Source organism: Theobroma cacao, chromosome 8 (genome assembly GCF_053813885.1).
Source record: "Theobroma cacao isolate CCN51 chromosome 8, ASM5381388v1, whole genome shotgun sequence".
NCBI lineage: Eukaryota > Viridiplantae > Streptophyta > Magnoliopsida > Malvales > Malvaceae > Theobroma > Theobroma cacao.
Genome location: NC_142646.1, coordinates 2,061,871 through 2,074,507, shown reverse-complemented (window position 1 = coordinate 2,074,507; position 12,637 = coordinate 2,061,871). Strand labels below are relative to the sequence as shown.

The 12,637-nt window shown below is 36.6% G+C and overlaps 2 protein-coding genes across 6 annotated transcripts; both read right to left on the bottom strand.

The window, feature by feature from the left end:
- Positions 1–2,204: 2,204 nt before the first annotated feature.
- LOC18591569 (Pathogenesis-related thaumatin superfamily protein) lies at positions 2,205–4,621 on the bottom strand. Its single transcript, XM_018125725.2, has 3 exons — positions 4,421–4,621; positions 3,611–4,304; positions 2,205–2,904 (listed from the first exon to the last, which is right to left on the bottom strand). The coding sequence occupies exons 1-3, from the start codon at positions 4,482–4,484 to the stop codon at positions 2,700–2,702; spliced, it is 963 nt and encodes a 320-aa protein (XP_017981214.1). The 5' UTR covers positions 4,485–4,621; the 3' UTR covers positions 2,205–2,699.
- A 5,948-nt stretch (positions 4,622–10,569) lies between these two features.
- Positions 10,570–12,601, bottom strand: LOC18591568 (kinesin-like protein). 5 transcript variants are annotated; one of them, XM_018125720.2, is made up of 7 exons: positions 12,098–12,601; positions 11,936–11,984; positions 11,782–11,833; positions 11,470–11,639; positions 11,195–11,343; positions 11,020–11,108; positions 10,570–10,833 (listed from the first exon to the last, which is right to left on the bottom strand). In XM_018125720.2, the coding sequence occupies exons 1-7, from the start codon at positions 12,466–12,468 to the stop codon at positions 10,694–10,696; spliced, it is 1,020 nt and encodes a 339-aa protein (XP_017981209.2). In that variant the 5' UTR covers positions 12,469–12,601; the 3' UTR covers positions 10,570–10,693. The 5 variants fall into 5 exon arrangements, 4 of the variants coding, with proteins under 4 accessions (XP_017981209.2, XP_017981212.2, XP_007017822.3 ...); XR_001929047.2 differs by having other exon boundaries at positions 10,693–10,833; positions 11,230–11,343; positions 12,098–12,599; XM_018125723.2 differs by lacking the exon at positions 11,020–11,108 and having other exon boundaries at positions 12,098–12,600.
- Positions 12,602–12,637: the final 36 nt, after the last annotated feature.

Below are 12,637 nucleotides of genomic sequence, written 5' to 3'. Positions count from 1 at the left end.
GGCGGCTGTGAATCTTTGTTTTGGCCCGTGAGTTTTTACCAATGCACAGTGAGAGCGACCGACCTGATCACCCTCCCTTAATGGAGATTCCCGGCCTCCTAAGCCATGGACAGTCGCGCGCGTGGGCTGTTTAGCGAATGGGGGGCGCTTAGCGCTCACCAGCTTAGCAGACTAAGACGTCTCATCTGTCTGGGGTTAGTGCACATGGTTGTCCGAGCATAGTTTAATTACGCAAGGGTCGCGCATTGTTTCCGCTGGAATGGAATGGAATGGACAAGCACCCATACCACGCCCATGACGATAGCAGCCATGTGCGACCAAGGTGGATCAGATTGAGATCACTGTGGTTGTGATTAACTGATGTTAACATCTTTCGCCCACTTAGAGCATCTATACACACACACACACACATTAATTAAAGCTCTTAAGCAACAATTCTTTGCCTAAGTTATTATTATATTTAGACGTAATTAAAACAGGAAAATTACTTGTGAATATGTATGAAAAGGGTTTCACAAAAGCATTATTGTTTGCTTTCATGATTGAAACTCAATCATGTATTAATAAATTTGTAGAGGCCAGGGGCAGTGGTGTGGAGAAAATGGCGTGGAAGAAGGCTGCCTCAGTTGCCACTGTGCGAATGAATGGACATTCCAACGTAAAATTTGATTAAAAATAAATTAAGACAACTAATTGAGATTAGGCACTTCAACCCAGTCCTACATAAGTTCTCAAACTTAATATTTTGATTAAAATAAATTTATTTATCCTTTCTTTAATTATGTAGACTAATGTTTGACAATTTTAGCCTTATTATAGGTCAAATTAATAATTTAAAACAGTCATAACATGTTAGAATTGATATAAAAAAATGATATTGTAAGATAAAATAATTAAATTACATAACATTTAATTTTGTACCCATCTTTTTTAATGCACTAAAATGATGTATTTTTTCTATTTTGCCGATACTTAATATCTTTATTTATCATAATAATTTTTTAACTTCATTCATATTAAAAGGTATTCAACATCTATATTATATAAAATTTAAAAGTTTTAATGTAAAATATATCAAAATAAAAAAATTTTATGTTAAATTTTGTGAAAATAAAAAATATATATTTAAAAACAAAAAAAGAGATATATAATTTTGTATGTAAATAATATGCTTTAGACTAGAGTTTAATTTTATAAATAGCTTGCGTTTTATAAATGTACACATTGCCACCGACACTACGGACTGTTATGCATTATCATTTAACTAAAATGTGCCAGCTGCCAGCGAGCATGTAATGAATGGTAACCTCTATAACGGTTGGACATTTTTTTTTATAGTGACAATTTTTTTCTAATCTATGAATTGTTGAACTTTCAAAATAATGAAAATTTCAACAAATAAATAAATATCAAAATAAATAAAAAATTTGTGAATTGTGAACCAGACTAGTAGTTAACCTATATTCACTATTCAAACTCTACATATATATATATATATATATATATATATATATATATATATATATATATATATATTTTAAAATTTCATTTTAAAATCGAAGTTTCAACTCTTTCTTTGAGCATAACCTTGCCTCTCCTCCACACCGAAAAGAACCCTTTTGAGTAACCCAAACCCTCTTTATTTGTTATCAATTAATTTTAAATTGAATATTTTCACATTCCTTAAAAACAAAGACGTGTATTTAAATATTGGATCTAATTAAGAATGTTGATGACAAATTCCAAATAATCCAATAAATATTTATTGCCAAATACTTTATTTCATTGTCTCTTAACGTCAAATTTTACTCAAGCTCACCAAATTAGCCACTTGTTTACGATAATAGAAAGGTCATCTTATCCTCAGCAGCTGTTCCTATCACAAAAAAAGTTGTATGCTCGTGACAAAATGTTTTACTAATGGTAGAAATCGAAAGCATGTAAATATTTTGGATGCAATATCACAAGGAAATCCAACAAACAGCTGGCACAATCACCTCCAAGAGACTAATTAAAAACTCCGGTGGGGAAGTTTAACTAAGGCCAATTTCACGCCGTTAACATTTAATTATATTATCCATTCTAGTACTATCAATTTTTTCTTTTACTTTTTTTCCTTTACGAAGATTCACTAGTATTGATTAAATTCCCAATGAATACACGAATACAAAATAAAAGCATCAAGACAAAAAAAAAAGGGTAAATTAATAAAAATAATTAAATCTCATTTTCTAAGAAGCTTATTTGGAATAGTACATTATCTAATTGATATAGAAAACGAAAATCAAATGAATCCCCTGCCCTCCTTTAATATAAAGAATTCACTCTAAAAAAATAAAAACTCTAAAAAAAGATAAAAGTATTGCTTAAACCTAACAGCCTCCGTTTCGTGCGTTTGGCCTTTCACATTGCAGTTGCACGCATGTACAAGCTCTCGATCGGATGTTTGCACATTTCAATTCAGTTGGCGGGTGAGCGTTTTCTATCATGACTGGATTCCAAGTCACCATAGCCGACCCAATGGGACCCAGACGAGTCACTCGGCCCATGCATGATATTTGATACGGACATCCGCCGACCCCCGAAAATGGGCCAAAAGGTAGATTGGGGCTGGCTAAGCTATCATTTGTGCTATTGCTAAAATTTTTTTGGTTGCAAGTTTACGGCCCCCTACCCTACAGCTAAAGTTAGTAAATAAGTTAGAAGAGTTGCCACGACCACCAAATCGCCATTGCGATGCCGACGATCCCCGCAACCGCATGTGATCCGAACACGTGGGTACACGTGGATGGTGATGCGGCACTTTCGTCCAAGGCACCTTCGTACACCATTGTGCTGTTGATAAAAGGTGACGTTGTCGTGGTTGTCGTTGGTTCCGTGTTCTGCCCTTGTGATGATTTCTGGCTGCAATTTACGTACAGAAACTGACCGTTAAAAACTTGGGGAAAAAAAATACAGTAACGTAAACAGTAGAACAAGTTGACAGATATCCTAATGTGTTCCCTTGGGATTGGAACCGTTTATTTTACTACTTAATTTCCCTCAACTGCCCGTTAGCTAAACAACAATAAAAACTTAGATGGGCCTGCAGTGGTCAGTCTGGCAGAGCTTTGGTCTCAATTTGCGGGTTTGGTTATCAAAAAGCAATGCCTATCCCCAGGGTCTATGTCGGGGTTCGAGGGACGGTGCACTAAAATCAGCTCCCTCAGGGACGTGCATTAATTTTTAGACAGTTCCACCTCCTACCTAGCATTGTCGAGGAGGCACCCACTCTTAATTAACTGGATTTTATTAAGATTTTCTTTATTGTTTGACTGTGTGTCTTTAGACTTAATGGGCTAGCTTCCTATGCTTTTGACTGCAAATCGACGTTTAGATGTCTCAGCACGCACCTGCTGAGATGTGCCACAGCCGACACAACATTGGCGAATTGTTCGTTTTCACAGAGAAACATGAAAAGTTGCGCCGTTACTAAGTGACATAGCGTCCACGCCAACGTTTATATTTTTACAGCCTTTTGTCGACAAGAACGTTGTTTTCATGACAAATCTACCCTTTAACGTTAAAGGTGCTAGCGAAAGTTGGAAATGGGCTAGTAAAGTAAATTTACCTGGTGTTAGGCGAAGGACAGAAAGTAATCGTGTAATCAGCGTTCGCGCATGTGAAGGTGCTTGTCTTATCATCATAAGCATAGCTGTAGGCCCGTGGGCAGGCTGTCTTAAATACCTCCGAGTACGACGACGGTTTGCAAGTATCGGGTGTAGCATACGCGCCGCTGCAACAGTACTGGGGCTGGCGGAAGGCCTCGCAAGCACTCTTGCAAGCGACGCCGTCTCTGCCGTCCGTGCTCATCACTTTGAGTTCTGAAGGACAGGAGCCGTTAAGATCCACTACGCAGCCAGTGTTTGTACAATTTTGGCCTGTGCCACCCTGAGGAACCACCAACATCGGGATGTTGTAACCGTCCACCAAACTCACATCAAAAAAATCAAGGCCGCCGGCACCGTCCAAAGTAAATTCAGCCAAAGTGGCAGGCGGGGTAGCGCCATTTCCCGAACATTCTAGCTTCCCGGAGCCACAATCACCCGTCAGACAAGAAAATTTTCCAGTGGAATCTTGGGAGCAATGGGTTCTACCCCAAAACCGACCGCCCCATGATGTCGGTGCGGTAATGGTTTTGGTTTCACCTCTTTGGAGAGTGAAGCCTGTTGTTGAAAGTGTCGGAATACCCGCGTTTGAGAGAATTCCAGGCCATACCACATAGTCACATTTGTTTACAAAGGTAAAGGTTGTTGCTTGCAGTCCTGTTAAAAAGTAGTAACAAAAAACTCAGTTAAAAACTCAAAACTTGAAACCAAATGCTGATATTAATTAGCTATAGAAAAGGTTAAAACATCATTGAATGTGTCCCAATGAGTACCTGATATGAACGACTGTAAAAGAATCAGAACACAAATAGGAGCAATGTATGTAGCTTGGGCCATTAAGCTTGAAAGTTAGCGAGAAGAAAGAAGAGGCAGATGGGGGCGTTGGGCAAATCCAACGCTGCTCTTCTTATTCAGAAATGGGGGGGTTTGGGAAAGTGTGAGATTCTGCAATGCGGGTACAGAAAGGGTATTTATAAAGGGAAATCGAGCTTAAAGAATTCATCATAAAGATGAATGTGGGCCCAGCTAGAACTTGCTACTGTGTCTACTACCTCCGGATTTTGAGATCAGTTTGTTGTGTTTGGTCAATAATTTATTTCCTTCTTCTTGGTTTTTTTGTATTTTAAATTCTGTGAATAAATACAAATAGTGGATAGAAAAAAAGAGCTCGACCACAAAAATAATTTTCCTCTTTTCAGACCCAAAAATTAACAAAAAAAACCTTTAGCCAGGATCATGCAATTCACATTTGAAACATAAATATTTAATTCATTGAAATTTCAATAGGAATTATTATTATCATATTGCTAGACATAATGAATGTACCAATAGCAATAATGGTTTTGATTACGGTATAATAATTTTAATAATTCCTTACATTAATTATTTGTTTTTAAATGTTTGTCACTTTTCTCTTTTTAGAGATATTAAGATAAAACATTTAATTTTGATGTACTTTTATATTAAATTATTTTTTAATAATGTAAACGTTAAAATTTTTATAATATAGAAAAAATAAGAATATTTGGTGTCTAAAAAAATAAAAAATAACTACATTTTAAAATATCCCAAAAAAAGTTTACATAGAAAAAGAAAGGGAAGAAGTAATATTCTATTCTAAACAGTTGAAAAATACATTAAATATGTATTGTTTCATGTGTACTACATGTGGTTTAGATACTGATCAATTTTCGTACGAAGGAGAAATGGTTAGTACAATTGGTAGAAACTTTCAGCTTGCGGTCAAAATTTTGGTGGCGTTGGTTATTGTCCTATGACCAACCGCTCGGATATCAATCTACCATGTCCATGTATGGTTTACATATAATGAACCAAGTAATCTTCATTTTCAATATATGGGGGATCAACTTTCTATGTTAATCATATAAACTATTTAGTTAGAGTTATAATATAAAATCACTAATAGTTAAATTATAATAGTTAATTAAAATTAAGTTATAATACTGTTAACTAGTTATAAATTGAAAAACAGAATGGAAGAACTTCACACTTCAATTTTTAATTTTTGAGATTCGTTCTTATTAATGGTATTTCAACCAACCTTCAAAAGTAAGGATGACATCAATTAAAGTTGGCAACCTTCTTCTTATATTGTTTGTGGATTAATACTTGGCATTTATCATGCCAACCTGCCTTTCTCTTTTTCTATAAATTCCATTGTTTTCATGCTGAAATTCATGACCAATTACTATTAGCTTGGTTGTTAGACAAGTTGTTATTTCCTCCCTACATCCTGTAAATATATGGGGTTTGGCAAGAAAACGATAGAACATCTGCTTTCATTTAAAAACTCGCTACTAGCAAATGAAAGGGGTGAAAAAGCACGAGATTAAGACATAAAACCCAACATTTAAAGATGATTAGATAGGTCTGATAAAAATTTGTTGCATTTGTAAAAAAATATAGATATTTAACGAATTATGGGCAATATAAAGCTATATCTATGGCATTAATTCCTGATTAGCGTTGGTACCCAAAATGGATTATATGGTCCCAAAAAGCTACTCATAGATCATGGTCAGATATCCCAAAATTGTATTGCAAATTAATATATAATTCGAATACGAATTGTTCTCTTCATTTGTTATTAAGGATTTGAAGTTTTGCAACGTTAAAAAAATAAGATCAAATTTGTCCTTGTAATTATCTACCTCGCATATTCTTAATTAGCAAATGTTTAATAGATTACTGGTGTATAGCAAGTTACGTTCTTTAGTAGAATAAAGAAAAAGAGGGTCAAATTCTTAAGACTGCGTTTAATAACGAATCAAAGGTAAAAACCCTGTAGTTTGACTGCAAACATAAACCAAGTCAATACTGACGATGATGAAGCACAGAAATGTGAGCAGCCTAAGTCAAGTGCGGCGGGCTACGTTCTTGTATGTTCACTTGCTCCCTTCGTTAGACATTTTCAGTATGGCTTGTAAATTTTAATATAAACAAGAAAAAGAGTACCCAGAAAGGGCAAAAAAGGGTACAAGCCATCTTTGGTTAGCTTTTTCCTTAAAAGACACGTTTTTTTTTCCTCCCCTTTTCTCAAGGGTCTCAAAGGTCAACCTTGTAAACATAATCCTCCTGGTCTATTCTTGACTAGCCAATTTTATTATAAGTGAGTGGTGGCTTAAATTATATTACCCTTATAACCCATTTGGCCCACGACGGGATTAAGCAGAGTTTTATGGTTGAAAGTGGTTTCAGCAACTTCTAAATTAACTATGAATTAAAAAGAATTAAGGAAGGAAAATTAAAGGCAATCTATTTATGAGTTAACCTGTATATTTAGTTAAACAGCTTGGGGTTATTAAGCATTAATTAGGTTTGACAGAGAGAAATTGTCTAACCTGAAAACAACTACTTAAGAGATCTTTGATTCTGAAGATATGCCATTGAAAATATCTTTATATAGTTATATTTAGCTAGCTACGTCCATTAATGTACCCACAAATTAAAATATCCCAAGTCCTAATGCTGACATTTCCTTGGAGATAAACCTAAACAAGTGTTGTTTTGAATATGTCAGGCCCAGCCACCGCCTTAAACGACCAGGGAGGCGGCAGGGTTTTCTACTTCATTTTACAGTTAGCAACCTTCGCACGCCACGTTGGAAGACTGGTGAGTGACGAGACACGGTGATCGTCATCGTGCCTTGGAAATTCATAATTCTTATGTTATTGGCCGTGGGTCGTTCTCGCTTACAAGGATTGCTAGGCATGCACACTCAGCCTAAGACCGTTCAAAAACCAAATTAACTGATGAAAGCAATGAAAAACAAACGTTGACCCAACTTCTAATTTCAGTTCAAACCTCCTACTATTCTGTCAAATTATCTGGCAATTAAGATGTGACAAGAACTTAATACATCGGCATTTTTCCAAGCCTACTCGGTGGGTTAAATGTGAGGCAAGTCTTGTCTGTCTTGGGTATGAATCACATTTCAAGGACATGTTGTTGTCAGCACTAGTCAGAAGGTCCTCATCCATCTCGTGCTGAAAATCAAAAGCCACACGGATATCTGAACTTCTCCCAGTCGGCAATATCAGAGTCAAGGCTGCCTGTAATAGATTGCAATAGTGAATCCAGGGTCATCACCTCATGATTTGTTACTCAATTATGCATGTGAAAAGATCCACAAATTTGCAGTGGCCATGTCAATCAAGGACATCGTCGAATATAGCCAGAGAACTTGAAGAAAATTTAGAGAAGGTTCTACCGATCATGCATGCTACCGCATTAGATGATGTAAAAGTAAATGGGTGAATGTGATTGTAAATTATGACGTGACATTCTTTTGGTTTCACACAATTTCTTGTGAAAAAATTTGTCGCCACTCATCAAATCCCATTTTAAATTCAAGTTTAATTAACTTTCCTGATCTCTAGTCTGGTATGATAGCATTTTTTCCTGTCCACAATCGTCACGTTTGAAATTGGTATCTTTTGATAGATACGAGAACCAAACCTGGTTCTTGATTCCCTTGTCCTGTCTAACGAAACTTATCTCTGTGGTCGGTTCCTCCATGAGTATCAGTGGTTGACAGGACAAGAGGGAGATAATCGTTTCTGTAAGCAACTGAAACTTAAGCCTTCCAAAGAATCCAAACTCGCGCTTACCCGAAAATTGAACCTTAATTAAGTGTGCTACCATTACTTAATTCAGGGCTTGATCAACCTCGTACGTCGTCTAATCCTCAGGTCAAATGATACAAATTTTAAATTTTCCTCAACAACCATGATGGTAGATTCCTCTAACTACAAAACAAATCCAAGACTGATGTTTGAGTTTTAACCAGGTACTCATGATTGCTCTGGGGGACGGATAAACAGGTTAGACATCAATTACCTTCTTCAAGATGATATATATATATATATACACTTTCAGCCTGGGAGTTTTATTCTCCCCCTAACCCAGAAAAGGACAAACAGATACAGACACCAGCATGCTACTTACATCATTGAACCAACATGATTTTTTGGTTAGGACGATAAAGGAAGAGGGTGACCGGAAGTACATGTGAAATTGCAAAACCCAGTACCAAGAAAATCAATCAAGGCTCGTTACTAACATGCTCAAATCTGATCACAGATGTTAATCTGACCATATTTTACTGGTATGTATGCTTCGACGCCAACAAGAAAGTGACCTTTGCGGTTCACTGAATGTACTGATATTCACTAAATGTGTGGCTGTAGTCCAAGCATGTGAAACATCTGAACTTTGCAGTTTGCACATGTGAATAACATTTTCTCATTGCAACCTTATAGAATTCATTATTGATCACATACCATATATAAGATTGTTACAAACAGATACTTCTTCAAGTAGCGTATATATTTTTATAAAGTGAAATCTTAAAAAATACAATTATTAAAATTTTAAATTATATTTTTTCACATTTATTAACAAATTAAAGGCATTGCCTTTATTAACGTATACTGTCTTTATAATTACATTTTATTCATTTACTTATAAATTGTCGCAACAACTTATTTCTAATTTCTCGTCCCTCACCTACTATCTTTGTTTCATGTAGGGTCAATACTGTATAAAATCAACAATAGATCAAAGAAGAAAAATAGTATGTTCATGAATTAATGATATTAGACCAAAGAGCAGGCTGAAAATTAAATGATAGTGAAAGAGGTAGAACCCAAGTGCTACTCCTCTTGCTATACGGTAGAAAAGCCAAAATGAATATTAACGACAATGGTTAGGCTCATTGAAATTTAAACCAACCGTCATGAATTGTATCTGGCTGAGAAAATATTGGGACCACGAAGTGTTTTGAATAATAATATCTCTGCTAAACAAGCACCCACCTTTTTTTTTCTTCATTAATGTCAAAAGGTGTTAAACAGCTGGCCCTTTAGATAACATGTATCACTCGGCAAGAAAATGACATTTCCCAATTCCCATCGGTGAAAAAATTAATCTATTATTCTTGTTTCTGATTCACGCCTTGGCTTAAGCTTTTGTCATGGTAGCTTCTTCATCATGGGAAATCGTTGTCCGTCCTTAAGCTTAATTTTGATTACAAAAGAAGTGGGTTATATCAAGAGATTCGCCGACGATGTTGAAACAAAAAGGGTGCAGCAGTGCAAAAATTCAACTAGGAATTTCAAGAGTAGAAGCATGGGAAAGTTGTGTTGTTGTTTATGGTTGGGTTGTTGAGTGCGACTTCATCAGAAGAGAGCGAAACCTTATCAGGTTAGCAATGTGAAACATTGATTTTTGGCACTTAGATTGAATTCACCTGTATTTCACAGAGATGAATTCACATTTTGTTATTAGCTGAAATGCTGAAATCACATAATCATTTAGGTGATTGGAAGCACTCAAAAGAGATGCCATCATGCTATTCGGAATCTTCCAACAACGGATGGTGATAAGAATATTTAAGCAATCTCGATGCGTTTGCATACACTATTTTAAATCACAATCGGCTGATGCAAAAGGCAGGCCTGGTGAGAAACATTAAAACCCAATTATTGATGGAGTGTCAGGGTTGCTTAATTTAACAGGCAATCTTTTGTTGGTTTCTTATCACGACATATCTGTTGTTGTCTCATTGACGTCTAGTGGCAATGCTCGACGCTTTTCATTACTGAAAATATTAGTGATTGGTGTAACAATTAATGGAAACCCGAGGGACTCAACTATCGCACAAAAGACAGAAGATATATGGAGGAAGTCTACCAAACCTCGAGCTAGTCAAAGAGAAAGCCAGAGCTTACGATTTTATGTTAGACAAGGCAAAACAGTCAAGCCCACGAGTCTTTTTAGCATGACAAATTCATCCAACCCAATTAAGCCTAACATATAGCTTATCGACTTAGGCATGTTGGGTCACCCTTCATTTAAACATTGGGCTTGTGTTCTCATCATACTCCAAAGGATTTTGCAATTTCTAACACGAGGTTCTTGTCATATGTAGTATATAATAAGCATTCAGGGAATGAATTACTTATGGTACAAAATACTGATGTTACAGATCAATTTAATCAAAACTGTATTCGGTCGGCAATTGCCTAGCCAGGGTACGAAGAAAACGGGTGAGGGACTTTTTGGCACTCGTTACCGCCGCTTCTATTTTTGCCTTGTCTTCGTCCGTCACAGCTTGGCTTTGTTCTTGAATCGTTTGCACTCTTCGAACAAGTTTTCGCAATTCCTGTCAAAGTTGCAGCAACTTGATAAAATGAACATAAAAGCAAGAGCAAAAACTGCACAATAATTACACAATCATGTCATACAATGCAAAGAGGAATATAAGCGGTTCATGTAGGCCAATAACGAGTTATAGTTAAACCAATGTAGATGAATTGGATTATGCCCAACTGACTCCAAGTGCACATACTGATCAAAACAGTGGTCTCATAGGGAGTTTTCTTTAAAAGTTGGGTTTTGATGACCTTTTTCTTGCTTCTTTGTCTTTCAAAGAAAAACCTATATATCAACCAAGTGACTAACCATTAACCAATACATTCTTCACTTAAAGAACTTTTGACAACGAGTGAGAAATAGTATTTAACTTGAAATCCAATAGACAACATGACATTTTGCTTGCCTGACGATCAAAATCAATGCTGTTAACTGAATATACTTCATTTGTAATGTTAATGTCTTTACTGATCAACCCATCAAACCATCTATTTGCAATGTTGACATACTCCTGTGAACTCTGCATGTAAAACCCCAACAAGATAAACTGCATGTAATCAGCTTAAGCTCATTATTAGTCTTCAAATCACGAGGTGTAATTCAAACATCAATTACGATTTCTTCAAATTTGGTTTGCCATACTAACCTCGTATTGAATTTCTTCGAATTGATCATCACTGTCTCCTTCTTCTTCTTCTTCTTGCAGGATTTGCATCTTTGAACCTGCTAAAGCCTGAAGGGTTTTCTGATCACCAACTTTTGTAGCCTGAATCAAAGCATCCATCAATTCAGGTTCTGCTTCCCGAAGCAGTTTCCCTAGCACACATTCATTCCGGGTATAAAAAGTAGGGTCACAAAATATAAGCATAAAGCACTCACCGGGTAAACACAAGGAAACTACTATTGGAAAAGAAAATTAAAGGAATGCAAATCAATCTGGGCAAATCTACTTTCTTACCAATATAATTGAACTGCCTTCGCTTTCCCTCTCTAACATCAGGGCCGAGTCTCTGCAACCAAAAAACAAACATCTTGTCTTCCATAACATACATTCCAACGAGAAACAAAGAAATAACTCAACAAAGTATAAAACCTTCACTTTCCCAAAGTACCTTAACTAACATTAAAGCATCGAACACATCTTGTTCAAGAGAAGCAACTCTGAACATTCCCAGCAACAATGAAAATAAAAATGTTAGCTTCAATATATATACCATTTCAAAAGTTACAACATTTTTGCGTAATAAAAACATGGTTTTATGTTGCTACTGTACCTGAGGATGCGTTTAATCTGAGGAGTAGAGAAGGAAGCGAGGTCCATGCCCCAACGGACGGCGCGTCGAGCCTCGCGCTTCTTCTGGTTACGGCTCTTCTTTACATCTGAATCCGAGTCGCTGGTTTCACCGTCTTGGAGATCAGACGGAGCTGGAGCATTGCGTAATCTGACTCCGCATGGGCGGTGACGGGCTTTTCCGCGGAACGAAGTCGAAGTGGCGAAAGAGAAACATGGGGCGGTAGTTTTAGCCGATATTGTGAGCGGTAAGGGAGTGTAGAGGAAATGATGGAGTGTTGTCCGTGAGCAGCAGTAGTGATGGTGCTGCTGCAACTGCGGCCATTGCCTCAGAGGCCGTATTAGCCGTGCCATGCTCTGTTCGACCAACGTTCTGCTTTGAGACTCACCAGCTCCGGCAAGCAGTAGCCAGCGTTTTGGACGCTCCAAGCCTTTCAAAACAAAAGCCGCCTGATGGTAAATCTTTGCATTTTTGACACGTGTAGCTACTATTATCATATTTAACAGATTTAAAAAATAATAA

Excerpts from the sequence above, each read along its gene's own strand:
- LOC18591569 (XM_018125725.2), bottom strand. The coding sequence starts at position 4,484 with ATGGCCCAAGCTACATACATTGCTCCTATTTGTGTTCTGATTCTTTTA. Across the intron at positions 4,305-4,420 it reads TTTACAGTCGTTCATATCAG|GACTGCAAGCAACAACCTTT; the intron begins GTACTCATTGGG and ends ACTTTTTAACAG. Across the intron at positions 2,905-3,610 it reads TGTCCTTCGCCTAACACCAG|CCAGAAATCATCACAAGGGC; the intron begins GTAAATTTACTT and ends CGTAAATTGCAG.
- LOC18591568 (XM_018125720.2), bottom strand. The coding sequence starts at position 12,468 with ATGGCACGGCTAATACGGCCTCTGAGGCAATGGCCGCAGTTGCAGCAG. Across the intron at positions 11,834-11,935 it reads ATGCTTTAATGTTAGTTAAG|AGACTCGGCCCTGATGTTAG; the intron begins GTACTTTGGGAA and ends TTTTGGTTGCAG. Across the intron at positions 11,640-11,781 it reads AAGGCAGTTCAATTATATTG|GGAAACTGCTTCGGGAAGCA; the intron begins GTAAGAAAGTAG and ends AATGTGTGCTAG.